Source organism: Tetrao urogallus, assembly GCF_951394365.1.
Source record: "Tetrao urogallus genome assembly, chromosome: 12".
NCBI lineage: Eukaryota > Metazoa > Chordata > Aves > Galliformes > Phasianidae > Tetrao > Tetrao urogallus.
In genome coordinates, this window is record NC_136825.1 from 6117091 (window position 1) to 6136530 (window position 19440).

The window sequence follows — 19440 nt, forward strand, 5'->3', positions numbered from 1 at the left end:
GGCTGCATGTCATGCAAATACTTCACAGAATAAAGATTAAAGAAAAAACACTTAATGCCAAGTACCACTTCTATTTTCATCCTATCATATTATGCTAAACAGTTTTATTGAGATTTAGCATTTAACTCGAGGGTATTGCTCCTACAAAAGCTTATTTAAACTTTCCTTGTATTTTTATTGAAATGCCTACACCACTGACTTCAGTAACTAGGGATTCTAACAACTGCAAATGTTAAAGTTATGTATTCCCCAATTATATGTATCTGTAAGCTGTAATAAAGATGTCATTAAATAATTTAAGCAACAAGATGAATTCTGGAAAATATGCAAAATCTTGTTTGTTCAGAGATCTCCATTATTTATGCTTTATCAATAACTAAGCAGCAAAAAAATGCCAATGAAAACTAAAGAACACAATTCTGTGTGAAAACACAGATTGCTGAATATCTACTTGCAACATAATAGTGAAACAAGTCCCACTCAACAATAAATACTAGAAACCGTTGGAAGGCTGAATGATGGAACATTTAAGCATGCTATGTTGTAGATTTGCTTTTATCTCATTTGTAACTTTCAAAGAATTGTACAAGATAAATCCTGCCAGCAAATTTTTTATCCAGTTAAGTTGCTTTTCAGCAAGATGAAGCTTTCCAGGGTCCAGACTTCAATTTCTTCCTGTAATTTAAATATTTTTTCTTTATTTTTAATTATGTTATATTCAACACCAATTTAATAATTATTTTCTGGATTAGATTTTCTCCAGAATAATTCAGTGGAGGTCCTTGTAAGAACATACACTGCGGGGACTGAGAAACTGAATAAACTGCAGGAGTAAATACTGGAATTTTTCAAGCAAGCACCAAATACAAGTTTTTGTAGATGTATTTATTGCTTTTCTACCATGATCAGAAAGACAGATTAGCAGAGCTTGTGCTTAGTTGTGTAGTCATAGTTTTGCTAGACATTTGTGTGGTGACCCAAGCAACCCAGGGTTTCAACTGCATTTCTGGATGCAAATCAATCTGCTGCATCCAGAAGGTTGAGGTTACACACGTCCTCTGAGCAACATTCACAGGATAGGATGGGAGCAGTGCTCTGCAAACATGGGTCCAGAAAGGTCTAGCACATCTGTGCTCAAGGCAATCACTTCCTTTGAAATGCAGTTTTTCTCCAAAATATTTTCTTGAAAGAGACATCTGAAGCATGTATTAAGAAGGAAGAATGAAACCTAAATAAGAAAAAAACCTTGAAATTCCCTATTGTCTTGCATACCACAAGTAATAGTTCAGCCTTACAGTCATACTATGTTTCATATTTATGTCTCATTGTACATCATGTTCCTGTGCATCTGTGTTTTTCTATCAGGTTTTTCCAATAGCTAAGCTGACACGTTTCATTTAATCAGACTTTGCAGTCCTATTCAGTAACGGATGAGAGACGAAAATCACGAAATACTTTTTTTATCTATCCTGGAATTAAAACAAAAAACAAAAAACCCAACCCCAAATGCACACATATATATATTTACATATGTTATGTATGTGTAATTATGGAACCAGTCAGACCAAAGAAGACAAAGAGCAGCAATTCTGTACTTCAGCTAGTTGTGGGACTGAAAATTACAAAATTCAGTGGCCGAATGTTTTTTGAGGAGGAGGAGAACATTGTGTGAAGAATGCACAATTCAAATTGTAGGACGAGTATTTCCTGAGTACAACTTCTGGAAGTCTAAATGCAGATTTAAATGAGATTTTAAGAATTTATCAAAGCACCTTCTGGACTGTTGAAGAAGTAAGCTGACAGATGTAGCAAAAGCAAAGCAGTGTATACCAGTGCCCTTCAAAATTTGTAAATCTTTCTGAAATGGCTGTTTGTAATATTGATACTTTGGTGATTGTGGGTTTGTAGAAACCAGTAAAAGCCTAAATGAGAAATATTCAGGGGTTGAGAAGGCAGTTCCCAAAATGTCCAAATTCAGATGAGACAGGAAGTAACAAAGGTCAACATGATAGAAATATGATAGTTAAATGATAATTCAGGATCAGAAATCAATACCAGGTTTGAAAATATGATTTCTGTAGCCATAATTGTCTCATCTTAAATGGAAACATACTGGATTTTTTTAAAAGTACTTGAATATATTCAGCTTATTTATTTGTCAGTCATGTAAGGTCACCACTGCCAACTTAAAGACCTTGACAGTATTTTTATCTTAACTGAAAAATACTTAACCTGAGGAAGAACAAACAGTAAATTTGTCATTCATTCATCTAGATTAGGAAATGAGGGCTGAAAGTCATCACCTCTAAATGCTGAAATTACTTTCCATAAGATGCTCACAGAGCATCAGGGACATCAGAGGGCTCCATTGACACAGGTCTCAACGTATGAGGGTCACTGATGACTTCGGTTTGCTGAAATATTCAGTCATCTTCCACCACTGACTGGAATTAAGGGAAAGACTCTGACAGTGCAAAAGAAATTGAACTACTAGGCCAACCCCAAGAATACTGTATAAGCTAACTTAAAAACACAATAGTTTGATGATTGATTTGTCCATTCTATCAGTAAATGAATGAGGAATTAACTTCTATCTGATTTGAGAAAGCCCTGTAACATTTTTCAGGATGAGATACAATCAGTGCCTTCATTGATGTTTACCTCAGACTTGGTGAAATATCTGATCAAGGAATTGTGAAATAGTGGTGAAAAAAATGTGATTTATTTTGACAACGGTAAGTAACAGATGGAAAGGATGCTTTACAAAGAGGTAAATATTCACAGGAAGGCTAATGGATCTTGAAAGCAGGCAAGTGTCTAATTAAAATCAGTAAATCACTTCCTCTTTGTCAATAGGGGAAAAAAAAAAAGAGAAAGAAGGCCAGGTGGAAAGACTTTTCTGATGGTAGAGCTGCCACTGGGAGAAAGCCAAGTTGTAGTTATAAAACATTACATTTATTATTAGCTACTAGATGATAAATTTGTACTGATTTCCCCTAAAGAGAAAGTAAGTTAAAGAAAGCTAAGATGTGCTTATAAGATACAGATGTTGATTCAATACAACAGATAAAAGAGTTCTCCTTTAGTGAAGAGAGACTAGCTGGACAGCGTCCCTGAAGGTTGTACGTTTGGCATGTGAACAGTAAAAAATAAAAAAAATTTAAAAAATGGAGACACAATAACAACATAAGATAAATTTGAAACAGCTGAGGTAGGAATGAGATCATGCAGGACCTCTCAAGGATACTCTATTATTTTTTTTTTCCCTTTTAATGACCTTAGTGGATTTTCCTGAAAAAAAACTGTTTGTCATAAGCTTTTAGTTAGGATTTTGTTTAAAGTGACTTTAGAAATATTGAAAGGATAAAAACTCTTTTGTTTTAAGGTTTGGCTTAAGCAACCAACGTAGCTGCAATTCTTCCTTCAGTGATGATTTTCTCTACAGGTATTCTTTCACTTTCCTTTGAAGCTCCTGGTGTTAGCCATGGTCAGGGATCCCATGTAACTGCCCATTGAGCCAGTGATCCTGTTTTTTAACTGTTTGTAACAGCTTTCCACAAGCATCATATACTCCATGCTTACATTTACACTACTGAAAACAAGCTGAATTCGTGAATGCCAGTGAGATTAATCTTGACTAATCAAAGAAATCAGAATCTGGGTTAGCATGTTGGATGTTAATACATTTATTAAATGGCATGTAGACTCAGAGTGGATAAAAGTTGCAGTCTCACAAGCATCTTTCTGAAAATCCAAATATATCCAACATAGCCAGACACTGACCTTCTGCACCAACAAGCTTCTTAGCTTGCCCTCACTGGTGTAACTTATAGCTCAGTGGAAACAGCTTAGCTCTAACGTGCGCCTCAAGAAATTATCAAAGACTTACATGACATGGGAGGGACCCAGGAAATGTTGATGCAATCTGGAGATGCAAATCAAAGCTACCATGTATGCGGGGGCTTAAAGTCTGGGCTCGTGCCCATTTCATAAGTGATGCGCATGCAGAGTGAGTTAAAAAAGAAAATATATTTTCTTTCAGCAGATATAGGAAGCACATCCAGGTAAACAGTAATTATTCCTTTACTTGGCTGTTTGCTTAAGATCAGCTTGACTTTGTAAGTAGTAGTTGCCTATTTCTCCTTCGCAGAGACTAGGTCATTTTTACATCTGGCTAACCTGCTAGACTCTTGCATATATTCCTGTACATTAGTTAGATTATTATGGGAGAAAGAGGAGTTTATCCTGTGTAAATTGATCTGTTTTATTTCAGTGTATTGCAAGCAACTTCAGATCACCTTGAAAGCACAAAGGCTCAATCATAAGAAGGCATACTGACAGCCTCTTTAGCATTTTGACCTGCAAAATGGAGTACTGCACAGGAGACATAGGATAACCACAGTAAAAAAAAAGAAAGAAAAAAGAAAGAAAAAAAAAAAGGGAGTCTCGAAGAATGAGGCAGATGCACAGCTAGTTTTGAAAACTTATTGGTTTAGCTTTGAAATCAAAATTAGCAGCAAAAGGAAAAGGTTCTTTACTCAAGAGAATTCAATTTATCCATTGTTTTAACATTTTATGCCCTAAGCAAAAGCCACAGTCCTTTTTCTTCAGAGTAGATCTGGCAGATTCCAGCCACAGAGTCTGTGGTTTTCAAACTCAAGAAGCTGTAAATTTTATAACTCTGCGCCCTGCGGTCAGAGCTGCTGAGTGTTGTGTCTGAAGTCAGGTGGTTGGTGTGTTAAAGGTAGACATTAAACAGTATTGAGGAACTGGAAATGTTTAAGGAGGTTTTTTTGCCAGCTGTAAATTTGGGAGCAAATGCCAGTTGGCTGAAAAGATGCTGGAATGTATCCAGTTAAGTAGAACTAGCAGTGGAGGTCTTTCCAAATTTGTAGGTCTGATAACTTGGCTGTATGTGCAGACTTCAGTTATTGGGTTGTTAAAGGAAGGCTTTATAATGAATGTTTGAAAATACGATAGAAAACTTTTTATATGCTCATTACTTTGACAAAATTGTAACCTTGCAATAGCACTGCATTCCTGATGAAAACTTGGTTGAACATTATGCATTGTATAACATTTTTCAACTGAGTGCCAGGGACTTTAAATTACATGGTTTTGTGCTGCACAATATTTTGTCTCCAGTACTTTTCCAGAGTTTGATTTTTGCCCTTTTAATCTGTAGCTGGGATGATACAGGATATAAGAAACCTGAATGTGATGCAGTTCCTGCTTTGTGTACATATCCTCTTGTGGTTTCAAGGGTGGGAAGGGGCTCTAGTTTTGGCTGCTGGCTAGGAGAGGAAGTTACAGTTTTCAGCTCCCTGTAAAAATTGTATCTACTTCCCAATGCAGAAGAAGGGAGTGTAGCCCAATGACTTAAAATGTGTACAGAGCAGCCTGCATGATGTACAGGAGCTACGCAGAGGCTCTCACCCAGCTGGAGGCTGCAAGCTCCTGACATTACTGTGAGGTTGTTCTCTGAATGATAAATACTAACATCTCTTGTTCCAACATGCCAAGGATCAATTGCTCTCTTCCCATTTGTTGTCTTGAAGCACCAGGATAATATTGCTCCACAGCAGTAAAGCTGGTTGCCACATTTTTTTTCTTTTAATATCTTCTCATCCTCCCCCTTCTGTGTTCTGATTTATGTTATTTAGGATGCATTTGCTTTGTTTCTTACATCTGTTGTGGGGAAGCGGGGAACAGTTTTCGAAGACAAATATTCACAGCCTAACACTTCAAGATATCTGCAAGACATTTTAAGCTTTACTCTTATTTTGGCCACTTAAATACAACAACTTCATGGCAGTTGTTAGTTCAGGCAAGAGCTCGGCATTACTGTGATCTCGAGGTATGAAAAAAATGTCCTCCTCTTTGGACACGTGACTTACTAAAAGGACAAAAGGACAGACAGACTCTTTCTGCACTGTCCTTGTATGTCCTGCAGGTGTTGGTCCAAAGAACCAGTTTAGGAATTGCTGTGATGAGTTTTAGTATAACAAAGAACTAGGTCTCTGGAAAATTATTTCATGGTGTGTATAAATACATTATATATATATCATGCTTATTTAATCTTCCTTCCAAATCACAGAATCCCTTTTTTTTTTTTTTTAACACCCCGCCAATTGCTTTTTTTTGTTTGTTTGTTTTTCTTAAAACCAAACTCCAACTCCCCATCTGTAGATCCTGCTACAAGGCAAAAATCCTGGGATTGCTTGGGAATACACATTTTCCAAAATGAATGAGAACAAGACATCTGTCAAAAAGCACAGCCACTCCTGGGTGACAGTGCAGTCAGAGTGCTCAGCTACCTGTGGTGGGGGTAGGTAACTTCTTAATATTTGATGCTCTTCATTTTCATTTTTCTTTACACATTCATCTCCAACATTTCAGCTGCCTTTAATTTTGTAAGCATGTGTAACAATACATACCTTGATCACCTGGTCCCTTTTTTAATCTGACAACTTATAGTACAGATGAAGTACCTTTCCTAGTTCCTCTGTGGTAGAAAGAAAAAATCATGATGGTCTCAATTCATGTCACTTACCATGGCAGTCTTTTTTTCTTCAGGTCAATCTGTACACATATCTCGCTGTTGAAGTAACATGGGAATTAAATATGTGCTTTGATGTATCCTGGGAATATAGAAAGATAACAAATAATGAGTAAATTTTATCTACCTGTGGAGAGCAACTGAGGACTAAAATACTATAAAGAACTTTATTGACAGTTGCACACTGATCTCCTCACTGTTTAATTACAAATATTTGAGTTCATCAAACTTAAACTCTGAAATTCTACATAACCTAAGACTTCTTGTTACCTATTCCTCTGGGTATTTGCTTTCCTCAGAACCAGAATGTGTATTTATTCTTCTTAAATTCTGGATGTTCCACCAATGGAAGTAATTCTAGGATCTAATGAAAGCAGAAAAGTGGCACATAGGAAATTTTGCAGAAGAAAAACCAAAAAGAGAACTAAAATTTGAGTGGTCCTTAAATTTTAAGTGGGTCATGTAAATAAGATTCTATGATGCAATTGCTCATAATATCAGAGAAATGGACTGGATGACCCAAGTAAATGCCATGTTATGTTCCTGAATTTGAAAAAAAATGTGAAATTCAGAAATATTTTGTTAGTTTGTTGTTAAGACTTCACAGCATGCCAGCAGACTGTTTAAGGAAGTTAGCATAAAAAACTGGTTGCCAAATGAAGTCCTGTTTTATTTAGTTCAACTCAATGGATTTGTACCAAGGATGCCCCTGGACTGGATCAGATAAAATTCTTTCCTACTTATTTTTCTTTTGAATTTTGAGTAAACATTTATTTTATTACATTTTTTTTCTAATACTTCCATAGGACACATTACAGCAAAAGCAATTTGTTTGGAAGATCATCGTACACGAGTTAATTCCTCTTTTTGTGGTCCACGGATGAAGCCTTTAATTGAAACAAAACTATGCAATACTAATCCTTGCCCAGCACAGTAAGTTCTCTTCATTTTTCTGCCTTTCATTGTGCCTTATGACTGAGTTAGCCAGCAAGGAAGTTCTCTGAGATAGGCACATAGAATTGTACAGCCCGCTAGATGAACCCATTTTAATTCTATAATTTAAAACAGTAATTGTTTAAAAACGTTAGTTGTGTAGGCTTCTGCCCAATGATAATAATAGAGGCAGTATTTCTAATGTTGCTAAGCAAGACCTCCTGAGGATTGCTTGCAGCTCTGTCACCATGCTGGGGTTAGCTATGTGACACTGAGTAAATCTAAGTTACTTAGAAGCCCATTCTGCCACCTTTACTCACCTTGAATCAATAAGACCATTTCCTGAGTAAAATGCTACTCCCCACGTGGAAGCTTGGCCTTCTGACTCAGATTCCACATATTAGATTAGGCTAAAAGAATCTTGTGAAGTGCAATTAGTGACTTTTGGGCAAAATACTTCATACTGTATTTTGATACCAGTAAGAGGACTATCTTACCCAAATAAATTGTCAGCAATGCTCCTGCTCCCACAAAAATAAATATGAAGACATTTCTTATGTTAACAACCTTATTTTCTAAGACATAAGGAAGGTGAGATGCAAAAGAAGACAATGACATACAGATAAGCCTTTAGAATCCAGCTGGTATAAATCAACAGAGCTCCTTTAAAAACAAAGGAGTCACACTGATTTATAGTAGCTGTGGTAGGAGTCCTTTGGAAAAAAAAAATGTTGTGTGTTCGTATAATTAAACACAGTATCATGTGGCTTAGAATTTAAATGGGGAGATTTAAGAGTACACTGACTGTCTGTCTTCTGCTGCTTTTTTCACATTTGGACTCCGACTTTTCAACTTTAACATTATATTAATTTTATATTAAAGATCAGAAAAAAACTTTTGACTTCCAGGACAGGAGATTTTCTACAGTGATATGGTGGAAAAAAATAACTGTTGCACAGGAAAATTGTTGAAAACACAGTTCCAGTGCACAAGCAGCAGACGGCAGAAGAAGTGAGGCGCGTCAGTCCTCGTGTCATCTGCTGGTGCTTGTGCTGATGAATACAATAAGTGTAAAAGCAGTCAGTGAAGCCCACCAAATGTGTTATAAAAATAACACATTTAATGGTTTTCCCTATCTGCCCCAGAGCAGACGAGGATGATGGGGCAAGGCAAAAAGACAGATATGCTTTATGGTAGTGTTGTTTTTGCTTCAAAATCCCTAATTTGCAATATGTTAAACATTCTAAAAAATAGTCCGGTAATAGTTTGGAATTTCCTGCAAAATTTAAAGATTACAGCACAGAGCACAGAATCCAAATGGTAAATTATACATTACAACCACAAAAGGATAGAGATAAGATTTAAATAATGGCAGCATGTCACATCAGAGCCCCATGTTCCTGCTTCAGCAATTTCTTTAGATTGCTTTTAGCCACATGAATTTCTGAATACTAATTTTAAGTAATCTTTGTACAATCTGTTTGCATATGACTTATCTCCTGCCAGACTTATTTTTAACCAATGAACTTAGCATCATGTAGGCAGAAATGTAGTGTCTGTGATGCTCCCAGGAGTCTTTTTTCATCAGCTTATGCTCACCTTCATTTTCATGTAGCATTGTTATGCTATGAAACTTTAGCAAAATGATTTTCATCTCTATTTTCTCTCTCTGGACCATACCGAAAATTCTATTTCTGTTGAACTGATATCATGATATGTTTTGAAGATCCACTGGTATAAATATCACTGAAAATGCTGAATGTTCATTTTGAAATGCAGCACAACATGGTCATGCTAAAATTCCTCTGATATTTTTAGATTACCACAACACAATTAATAACTTGATCCCTAAAAAAGTACAGAAATAAGAACTATAAAAGCCCCGAGCTTCACAAAACTATATATGTGGGTAAAAAACAATTCAACTCACTAATTAATTATTTTTAAAACCACATGAAGCAACATTAAAAAAAATTAGTAAATATAATGGAGGAAACAATAGCGAATAAAGAAGAAACAAATATGGTGGGCATAGTAGGCAAGGAAAGCAAGTGACTAACAGATGAGATGTGTGTCTGTTTTGTGACTTGAAAGAGAAGACACCAGACTTGTAAAGGTCAGTGAGGAATAATTACTGCATAGGAACAAAGACTGAGGGAGAACAAAACTGCCATCCCAACAGTAAGAACATAGGCATCAGAACTACACACTGTTGTTGGATTTCAGAACTGGCAAATCTGCTCATAATTACTTACGTTATTTGAGCTAATGAAAGATACTCTTGGATCACAGCCCAGATAATTTTGGAAAACGGCAGTTTACTAGAGGACATTAAAGAAAGTTTATTGTCCTCTCCTCTATGAAGAAGGGAGCTTTCTGGGCAGTTAGTGCAAACAGACTTTTAAAATGATTGCTTTTGATTGCTCTGCCAGTCATGGTTGTCAAAAACATCAAGGGAAAGTAATTAAAAGTTGTAGAATGGATTAAAACTATTAACTTCTGTCCAGATGTTTATATTGCGAAGGTCCACATACTTCTAAATGAGACAAAAAGAAAATGCCTGATGTGTTCTGGAAACACACAACTACTGACTTTTCATATTAATATTTCTTTGTCCTTATAGTAGGCCCTTTTATATTTCTCAGTATTTTTGACAGTTACTGAAGTTACTAGGTTGAGTGTTGGGATCGCTTCTGTTCCCAAAGGAATTTTACCAGAGTAGGAGTTTTATATATTTTTAAACAATTAAATATAGTTTTGATTTCAGGCAGATGTGATCAGAAAGGCAAATGGGATGCTGGTCATCTTTCATACAGTAAGAAAAGAAAAAAAAAACCTTTCCTGTCATTAAAACTGTATGTAAGCAGCTATTCTAGTCCCCACAGGGTGAATGCTGTAGGAAACCATAGAAGGCCAAGCAGCTGGATTTGAGACAAAAAAAGACAACCAAGCTTTTCTATGACACAAATTATTAAAAATCTGTAAAATACTCAAGTTCAGTGCTGCATACTTCAATATGAGATTTCAAGTAATCTTTTAATCATTCATAATTTCCTCTGTTTTCTTCACTTATTTTCCCATCTAGTTGTTCCTTATGATCTTACATTGGAAACATTTGAGGACAGATGCTTGGATGTGTGTCTGAAGAGTTACACAAGGGTTGGGGACCCACTCAGTGCTAGTAATAGCAATACTAAGCAGCTATTGACATTTCAAAAGTGAACTCAGCCTAAGCAATTGGCAGATTCTTCTGTCTTTGTGTAATTTTAGTGACAGTATTCATAACTGAAGCTTGCCTGCGACTGGAGTGTAGATTTGCCCAACAGCTTTTGCTGGTTAAATTCTTACTGTTTTATTTAGATCCCACATCTTCTGTCTGCCAAATTTGTTAGTCTGAGGAGATTTAAATCCTCCAAACGCTATTGACAGGACTGCTGATTTTAGCAAGCCTATTCTTTTTTGTAAATAGAGGCAAGCTAAGGTTTGACATTAATATCACTGAATACTATCGTGTCAACATTTGTTGAGCTGTGACAAATGCACTGGGAGGTTCATGTCTACTTAAGTTGGTTCCATTTTCCCTGCAATGCCAGCTTTCTCCTCGTATCTGCTTGAGTGAACTTTCTTCCAGTTTGTGTTTTTTTGAAGGAGAGGTAACAAGGAGAGCATTGTAACAGCAAAGGTCAGGACTGTCCAGTGAGCTAATCTCATCTACTGCCTATCCATCACACTTCTGTTTTGTCCTCTTCTCTGTTAGTCTATTTGGAGGTCTCTTCAGCAGCTGAAGTGACAAAAGTGATCATTCACTCGTGTATTTGGGGAATATTTTTCTTTTCCATTTTCAGGGAGGGCTTTTTTTCAATTAAAATACTGATGTGGTTAAAAAGGAATGGTGATTTGTTAGATTTTCTAGATACTGCACCAGCCTCAATGGCAGTGCCTCTCTCTGTCCAAATGGAATTCCAGATTCCAGGTTAGATTAATAGGCAAGATAATTCTGGTAGATGTGTGAGTTGTAAATAATCAGTACTAGTTTTTCTAGCTGTATTCCTTATATTTCATCCCACTCAAAATGTTCTCTTCTTTGAAGAAAGATTAAGTAACTAAAGTTTTTCGATTGAAATCAGTACATCAGTAGAGTAGATTAAGCAGAATCCCTGAATAATTCACATTTCATAGGTGACTCACGTGTGTTGATTTTATAAAATTAATTGGCATCTGTGTTTCTAATATACATTTTCTCCATTAAGCTGGTCAGCAGGTGAATGGAGTGCATGCAGCAAATCTTGTGGAGGAGGGCAACAAAGTCGTCTCATCCAGTGTGTCCAGAAAAAGGCTTTCCAAAGGGAGGAGGTAGTGGCCCATTCCCTGTGTCCTGTTAGCACCCCTACACAAGTGCAGATATGCAATAGTCAAGAATGCCCACCTGAATGGAGCCCTGGACAATGGTCTCAGGTAATCTGGAGAAAAACTTGTGTTTCCTATTGCTGACATAATGGAAATTATGCCAAAAATTCTATGCAGAAAGAAACAGTGCAAACTGTGAAAATCAATATTGTAGAAATAGTTCTATTTGAAATGATAACTTGTAAGCTATATTTTAATGAGCCTTTGTAAGTGGTCAGAAAGGAGGGCTTCCAGAAGGGGACATATGGTGTCCTTTCTGCATACAAACTGCATACAAACAGATGGAAGATTTTTTCTGGTTTTGTAACTTAATGTTCAGTGAATTCTTCAAAGCCATTATCTCCTGTCTGAGGTAAGTTCCTACAGCAGTATTAGCTTTTCTTAGAGATGACTGGCAGCCAAGGAATGAAGAAATATTTGGACTTATTAATGCACACACATTTTTTAATTGTGAATTGATAAAGCTGTGATTTACACGTACAATAATTGTTTCTCTACTTTTGCCTTTCTTAGAGTAACTCTAGTAGAACACTGCAGCAGTTAATCTCCCTGAGGAACATAAGGCCCCTAGGCAGATTCCTGTGTGTACACACCCTGCTTCACAAACCTATGAAAAGCTTGACATTAAACCAGTCTGAGTTAAAAAGCACACACATGCTTACACAAAAGTCATTTCTGCTCTGTCTGTGACTATTGTTGCTGCTGGCACGAGCTGTGAACGTGAAGATAAATCAAGTATTGGGAAATCTGTAGATGTAAGAGACAGATGACAGTAAACCTATATAAGAAAGAATTATTTTGATTTTTTCATATTCATTTAGTGAAACCCAAGGTGGATTTAAATTTACTGAAAATTCTATTACTCCTCCTGGTACTTTTATTCCTTAGGTGTTCAAGCACAGCTTGACCTAAGCTTTTCAGGTTAAGAAGCTTCTCCATATGAGTGCCCTGTAATGTACTGGGACAGACAAGTAATTTTTTCTTCCAGTGTATGTGAAGGCAATGCTACTATGGCAAAAGACTGTGAAAAACAGATATGACAATTAGATACTTAAAAGGGAAGAACAAAATCTTCAGACACATTCACATTTTCAAACTTTACAAAAAAATTTTAAAATAATCAATTATCCCCTTCTTTAGGAGCTGTATGATTCAAGTTGGGTTTTTTAAATTAACCTATAAAAATTAAGTTCACAAGTCCTTATCAGATTTATTCAACAAGTTAGCAAAGATTTTAAGTCAGCTGAAAGCTGCTATATCACAGGCTCAAAAGAGTTAAAAGAAAAAAATGCAAACTACCCAGTCTCTCTTCACAAATCAGAGAATCATTTTAAATGAAAGGCTTTTCCATCTGTTTGGGGATAAGATTACAACTAGAGATTTTCAGCAAACAGGTATTTCTGTTCTATTTCAGTGCACTCTGCTTTCATGAAATCTTTAGAAAACATTTATGATTTAATTTGTACACTGATAATGTGGTATTCTGCATTGGAATGTGCCTGTTAATTATTATAAGAACACTTAGAAGAGAATGCAACAAGATAGAGAGTCCACATAATTATTTCAGGGCTATTTCCTCATTTCATCAGAAATGGCTCATTAGTGCATTTTGTTGGCTGCTGAGGCAATGAAAGCTATGGAACGTCTTTTCAACTGAACCACAGTTCAAGCAATACATATTTATTCACTAGTGACTTGTCCTAAGCTTCGTTGTAATCTTGGCAATTAACTTCGGTCAAGCATCTTAACCATTTTCTATGTCAGATTCTGTCTTTTTGTGAGATTCTTGTGAAGAAGTTATGTATAGATTCCCTAGGTAGTTTTCTCTGTCTCTTTCTTGTCCCTCTGGGCCAACACGAGGACAAGATAACAAATAGCTGAGAACATCTTGCTGTGGGAGATTTTCAGATGGGAGGTTAGAAGTAGCTTTCAACTGTGCTGTCTAGAGAAAAAACGATTTTGCTCACAAATCCAACTTTCCTCATCAACGGAAAAAAAGATATTACTTGTCCTACATGGGGGCTGTTAAGAGTTTATAATTTACAAAAAGAAAGCACTCAGAAAAACACTGTAAGACTAACACATAGATATTACTGTTATGGAATTTCAAGCTTACTTGCATTATAATAGCAGCTACAGAGCACATTAACAATGGTTCCTGTGTTCTGCTGTAAAATACAAATAATGTCAATGTCCATTTCTTCTAGCTCAAATTAACATTTCTTTCCATCACAGTGCTCCAAGACTTGTGGGAGAGGTGTTAAGAAGCGGGATGTCTACTGCACAAGTACTACTTCTCCCAAGCTTAAAATCTTGCCTGAAAGTATGTGCAGCCAAGACCATAAACCTGAATCCCAGCAGACCTGTGTGCTAGGACGCTGCCCCAAAAATGACCGGCTCCAGTGGGTGATTGCTTCCTGGAGTGAGGTAAAGTAAAGTAGGGCTCACTGCCTTCCTTTTGGCATTTTGACAATGTTGACTTAGGGACACATACACAAACAGCAAAGGAAAAAAAGAAAAGCTAAGCTGACATTTGAAAATCAGGTGCTGTGGGCAAGCCGCTATAAAAACACAGTTCTTTACATTCAGATGTAGTTAGATGTACTCTGATGTCTTTGTTTTTTTGGACTTCCGGTGACTTAGCTTCATATTTCTGTTTACACATGTGGACTTTGGGGTCTTTGGGGTTTTATAATGCTTTTGTAGTTTCATGTAATTTAGGTTATCTTGAGCATAGCCCAGTCTCCTCTGAATGTGTTTCTATAGATTTTAAAGGTGTGCTTTGCTTTTGCAGTGCTCAGCCTCCTGTGGCCCAGGTGTACGCAAGCGAGAACTAAAATGTGGTGAGAAAAGCATCCATGGGAAATTAATTACCTTTCCTCAGAGAAGATGTAGAAACATCAAGAAACCAAACATAGACCTGGAAGAAGCTTGTAACAATGGACCTTGTCCATCCCAAACTTTGTATAACGTGGTGTCTGGCTGGTATTCCTCACCCTGGCAGCAGGTAGGAATGGGAAGCTTTCTCGTCCCTCCTTTCCCATCTATGTATTTTGGTTCAGTTAACTTCTTTGTCATAAGATTCAAGAAGGTTGCCCTAAAATGTTATTTGTGCTTCAGAGCCACTTGATTCCACTATTGTTTCCCAACACTTCCTTTTCAGTGTTCTAACTGCACTGTGATTGAACTATTACATAGCAATACGCACAATGTATTTCAGGATCTGCACAGATTGCCTGGAATTCCCTAAATACTATGATTAATTTGAGGATCAGTCTGTATTTGTTTCTACATTCTTGCAAATAAGCTTCTGTATTTCTGGAACTTATCTACTTTATGAGTCACATATCAATGAGCCACACACTCATTTAATAACATTTACATGAAGCAATGTATGCCTGACAATTGTAATCAGATGAAAATGATCATATTTATCTTAAAGACAACTTTTCACGAAACACATACAAGTAAAAGGCTTATTCACTCTAAAATACTTCATAGATCTTCCTGCAAATGCATAGTGTTTTTCCCCAGACACTGCCATAATTATGTTTCCAGGGGGAGCTTTATCTTTGCTCCGACAGCAGGATTGGGCCCAGAGGCTTAGAGTTCAAAAGAAGTCAGTGCAGCCAATCAGGAATGGGTTTTCTGTAATATTCAGTTTGTCTACATGCCTAAGTAAGGAACCAAATTTTCAGTTGAGTCCTTAAATAACCATACTTTCGAAAGGACTCAAGAATGCAGAACAGATGCACACACCTTTGAAAATCTGGTCCTGATAGGAATCGCCAAGCATCGACACATCTGATCCTGACCTCTCTCTGAAAGTCTCATCTAAAGCACTTCAGAATGTTTTCCTTTGGCTTTCATGGGCTCCGATAGATTCTCTATAATTAATTTTTTTGTTGTTGTCTACAGTGTACAGTAACATGTGGTGGGGGAGTGCAAACCCGGAGCGTGCAGTGCCTACGCCAAGGGAGACCAGCCTCTGGGTGCCTGCCCCATCAGAAACCAGCAATCCTGAGAGCCTGCAATACTAACTTTTGCCCAGCCCCTTCAAAAAGAGGTAAAACTCATCTCTATGTTCTGCAGCAGCTTATACTGATGTACATAGATATACTCTATGTCCAGCAAAAATTACCTTTTCGTTACACCCACTTAAAATTTATATTTGACACGGTCCTCCACAAATTTTCCCATATTTGCAGCTTTCCAGTTACTTTCAACACTATAGTATCTCTCTTCCCAGAGTTAACTCCCTTAAAGCAGACTTGAGTATAACTGAGATTTTAAGAATAGAGATATGTTTTTTATATATATATATATATATATATATATTTAAAAGTTAGCACAGTGTGGTTCTGAGCTGCAGCTTCAATTTATGCTTTTGTGAATGTCCTATGCTGGAACTCTTTTATGATTAAAAATAGTGGCTTTAGAATTAAACAGTAAGAATTTGCAATTTATTTTTAGTGTTTTCCACTAAATTCCACCCACGCTTCAGATTGCAACAACCTCCAGGGTGTTCAAAAATGCTTTTGCTAGACTGTAGTTTTACTTCTCCTGATCAGTACGGCCCAATAGGTCAGGGAAAATGAAATTCAGCTTTCTTCTAACTTGTATGCCTGCTATATCCCTCTTTCTATCTTCAATGTGTTTTGAGTTCTGGAGTAGCAAGAATCTTTGTGTCAGTGATGGAATGGGAATTCTCTCAGAATCATCAAAGAAAGAGAGAGAGGCATTTATCCCATCCAGAGTATTTGCTCAAAAGCTGGCTATTGCTTGTGACGCCTTAAGTGATGGAAAAAAAATTAATGGAGGTCCAGGTTTGTCCAGTGTAGTAACAGTTACCTAGACATGTTCAAGCACTTCAAACGTTAATTTTCAATATATAATAATTTTCATATATTTCATATACTGTACATTAAGTGTCTTGTTACCATTTTAAAACAAGATGCTGAAAGTAACGTCTGTAGAACGTCTGGATTGCAAGAGAAATAAAGTAGAGTTGGGAGCAACGGTCAACCTCTGGCCCTGCACCTTGTAATTTGACATTAGACAACAACCCCTCATCTGTACTGATTCCTGATATTCAGTGCAGAACACCCTGAAGTGGTGTCTGAAGAGTTAGACCCACTGTAGTAACTCAAGACACGCAGAGTATCAGACCTGAATCCAAACTAAGATATACTGATAAAATATACCTAAAGCAGATACATGAGCAGTCTTCCCGTTTTTCTAATTAAATATTCTTAACAATTCAAATGCTAATTAACATTCCTAAGAAGTTCTGCTGTACTTCAGAATTTCTGTATTACATTCTCTTCTGTCATGATACAGCAAGCACTCTTCTTTCACCCCAGTCTCCCTCTGCTATATTTCATGTCTGAAGTAATGTCTGTTACTAATTTTGGCTTTGGCCTGTTTCTTTCTTGCCTCACATCTGCAGGAACTCTTTCACCTTTATTATAACTGGGTCGTCAGGCTCTAGAGATCAATTATCTCCTCACTGCTCTCTAACTTTCTGTCTAAACCAGCAAAAAGAGAAGGAACCAGCTGTGCTGGAATCACATCGAAGCAAATCAGTCTCCATTATCAGCCATGCAGCTCCAGTTCAGTGATCACAGTCAAGAAATTAATGTTTCAGGGAGAGTTTACACACTTTCCTAGACAAGCTGGGTCACTTCCATCTGTTAGATGCAGTTATGGTCACCATAACTCCTAACAAATCCAACTGCTTGAAATGAATCAAAATTAAAACAACATGTAAATACTTGAGTAAATAGAAATAAGGAGCTGACAGCCTGGTCTGCATCCACTGAAGCTAGTGGGAGTCTTTGTGTTTATTCCAAAAGTCTTTGGATTAGGTCCCAAGAATAAAGTTTTTGGCCACACCTCTGTAATGTTAGCATTGTGCTCTGGTCTTCAAAAGGGGATAAAGATTTATTAACATTAGCTCCTCACTGCATATAAAGTTAAAACAACAACAACAACAAACCACAACAAAAACAGTCATCTGTAATTTTTGAAAATTTACCCTTGCATGCTGGGTGATCGTCCCAACTCCGAACAGCTTTCCTTACCTGGAGCTGTGCAGCTTTTCATCTGTTGACTGCTTTGGAAAGTGGCACTGTCTGTTCCCCAGTGCCAAGTTCTGTGTGGTGGGCAGTAGTTGAAGCAAAGTGAAAGCTGGTGCTAAACTACCAGATCCATCCCTCCTAACACTCAATTAAGGCATATGCAGTATGACACTGAGCTTCCTAGTTCCTATAAAACACCTTGTTCAAGGACAGTCTTTTCTTTACTTAGGATTAGCATTTACAGATGGGATTATGTTTTTAAAAGCTGAGCAGTATTTTTCACTTTTCTATTCATTCAAATAAATTGGAGGATGATAAAGGTACAAAAGTATCACTATTACCATCATAAAAAAGAAAGTTAAAAAAGTGAAGTAGTGAACTAATCAAAAGAAATTCATACACAGAGATCAAGATAATTCCCAAAACCACATGATTGATCTGAGAGTGCAGACAACATTGGCTAGATTTTCTTCAGTGCCTCCTTTTGAAGTCCCTTTATAGATCATGTAAACAAATTCTGTTCTCTGTTCATAGGAGATTTCAGTTTAGCTACAAATTTTGCTCAATCTCACTGAAATGTGTTGCTGCTCTCACAGACATTGTCGATTTGTTTACAAAGCATCCATATGAATCACCACTCTGCTCTTCTAAAGAAAACTAAAGAATCCACTCTAGTAAGGAGTAACTACGAAATGCTTTTAAAGCTACTGGGCCATGTACATAAATGAGCTGCACATAAGTTGGTGAAATGAAATCATAACGATACATTTTTTCTAACTTATTTTTGTAATTAGAAGCTGGGCTTTTCAGAACAAGACATTGTCATCTTGTCTCTATTCCCACTAGTTAAGTTTTCACCACTATGGCATAGTCAAAGTCCTGAAAGCCTGATCCGTGGCACCTAACTGAAGTGTTTAAGTTAGAAGTGCGATTCCTTACATTCCCTAAAAAGCTAAATGCAGAAAATTAAGTCACTTTGCAAGGTGCTGGTGGAACTACTGTCTGATTTGTAGAAATGCTAAAACGTTGCTTGGATTTCTCTCTCTCAGATGATCCTTCTTGTGTGGATTTCTTCAGCTGGTGTCATCTGGTACCCCAGCACGGTGTCTGTAACCACAAATTCTATGGCAAGCAATGTTGTAAATCATGCACAAAGAAGAACTGATAGCAGCATGTTATCTGAACCCTTCACTGGCAAAATTTTCTTCTTCAATTTATGTTGAAATTAACTTTGCTTTGAGCCAAGACATGGTGCCATGTAAACCACTGATGGAAGAGACATTTTTTTTAAGGGAATGTCTGAGGTACAGTAATTGTTGGATATATGTTGAAAAATGAATGTGGTTTTTTTTTTTTTATTTTATTTGCTGACCTCACTAAAGTACAGGGTACTATGGATCACTTGAACACTCAGACTCAAGGGGCAGTTCTTTCCTTACAAGTGTCACTTTGCACTGTCAC

General features: G+C 36.9%; 1 protein-coding gene across 2 annotated transcripts in view; it reads left to right on the forward strand.

The window, feature by feature from the left end:
• Window positions 1–19144, forward strand: part of ADAMTS18 (ADAM metallopeptidase with thrombospondin type 1 motif 18) — a gene marked incomplete at both ends in the record, with an annotated part of 66648 nt that extends 47504 nt beyond the window's left edge. For both annotated transcript variants that reach the window (XM_079541421.1, XM_079541420.1), the window contains 7 exons: window positions 6190–6328; window positions 7366–7492; window positions 11743–11947; window positions 14135–14326; window positions 14694–14906; window positions 15818–15965; window positions 19029–19144. In XM_079541421.1, coding sequence (XP_079397547.1) covers window positions 6190–6328; window positions 7366–7492; window positions 11743–11947; window positions 14135–14326; window positions 14694–14906; window positions 15818–15965; window positions 19029–19144 — 1140 coding nt within the window. The remainder of the gene's footprint in view (window positions 1–6189; window positions 6329–7365; window positions 7493–11742; window positions 11948–14134; window positions 14327–14693; window positions 14907–15817; window positions 15966–19028) is intronic.
• Between the last annotated feature and the right edge of the window lie 296 nt (window positions 19145–19440).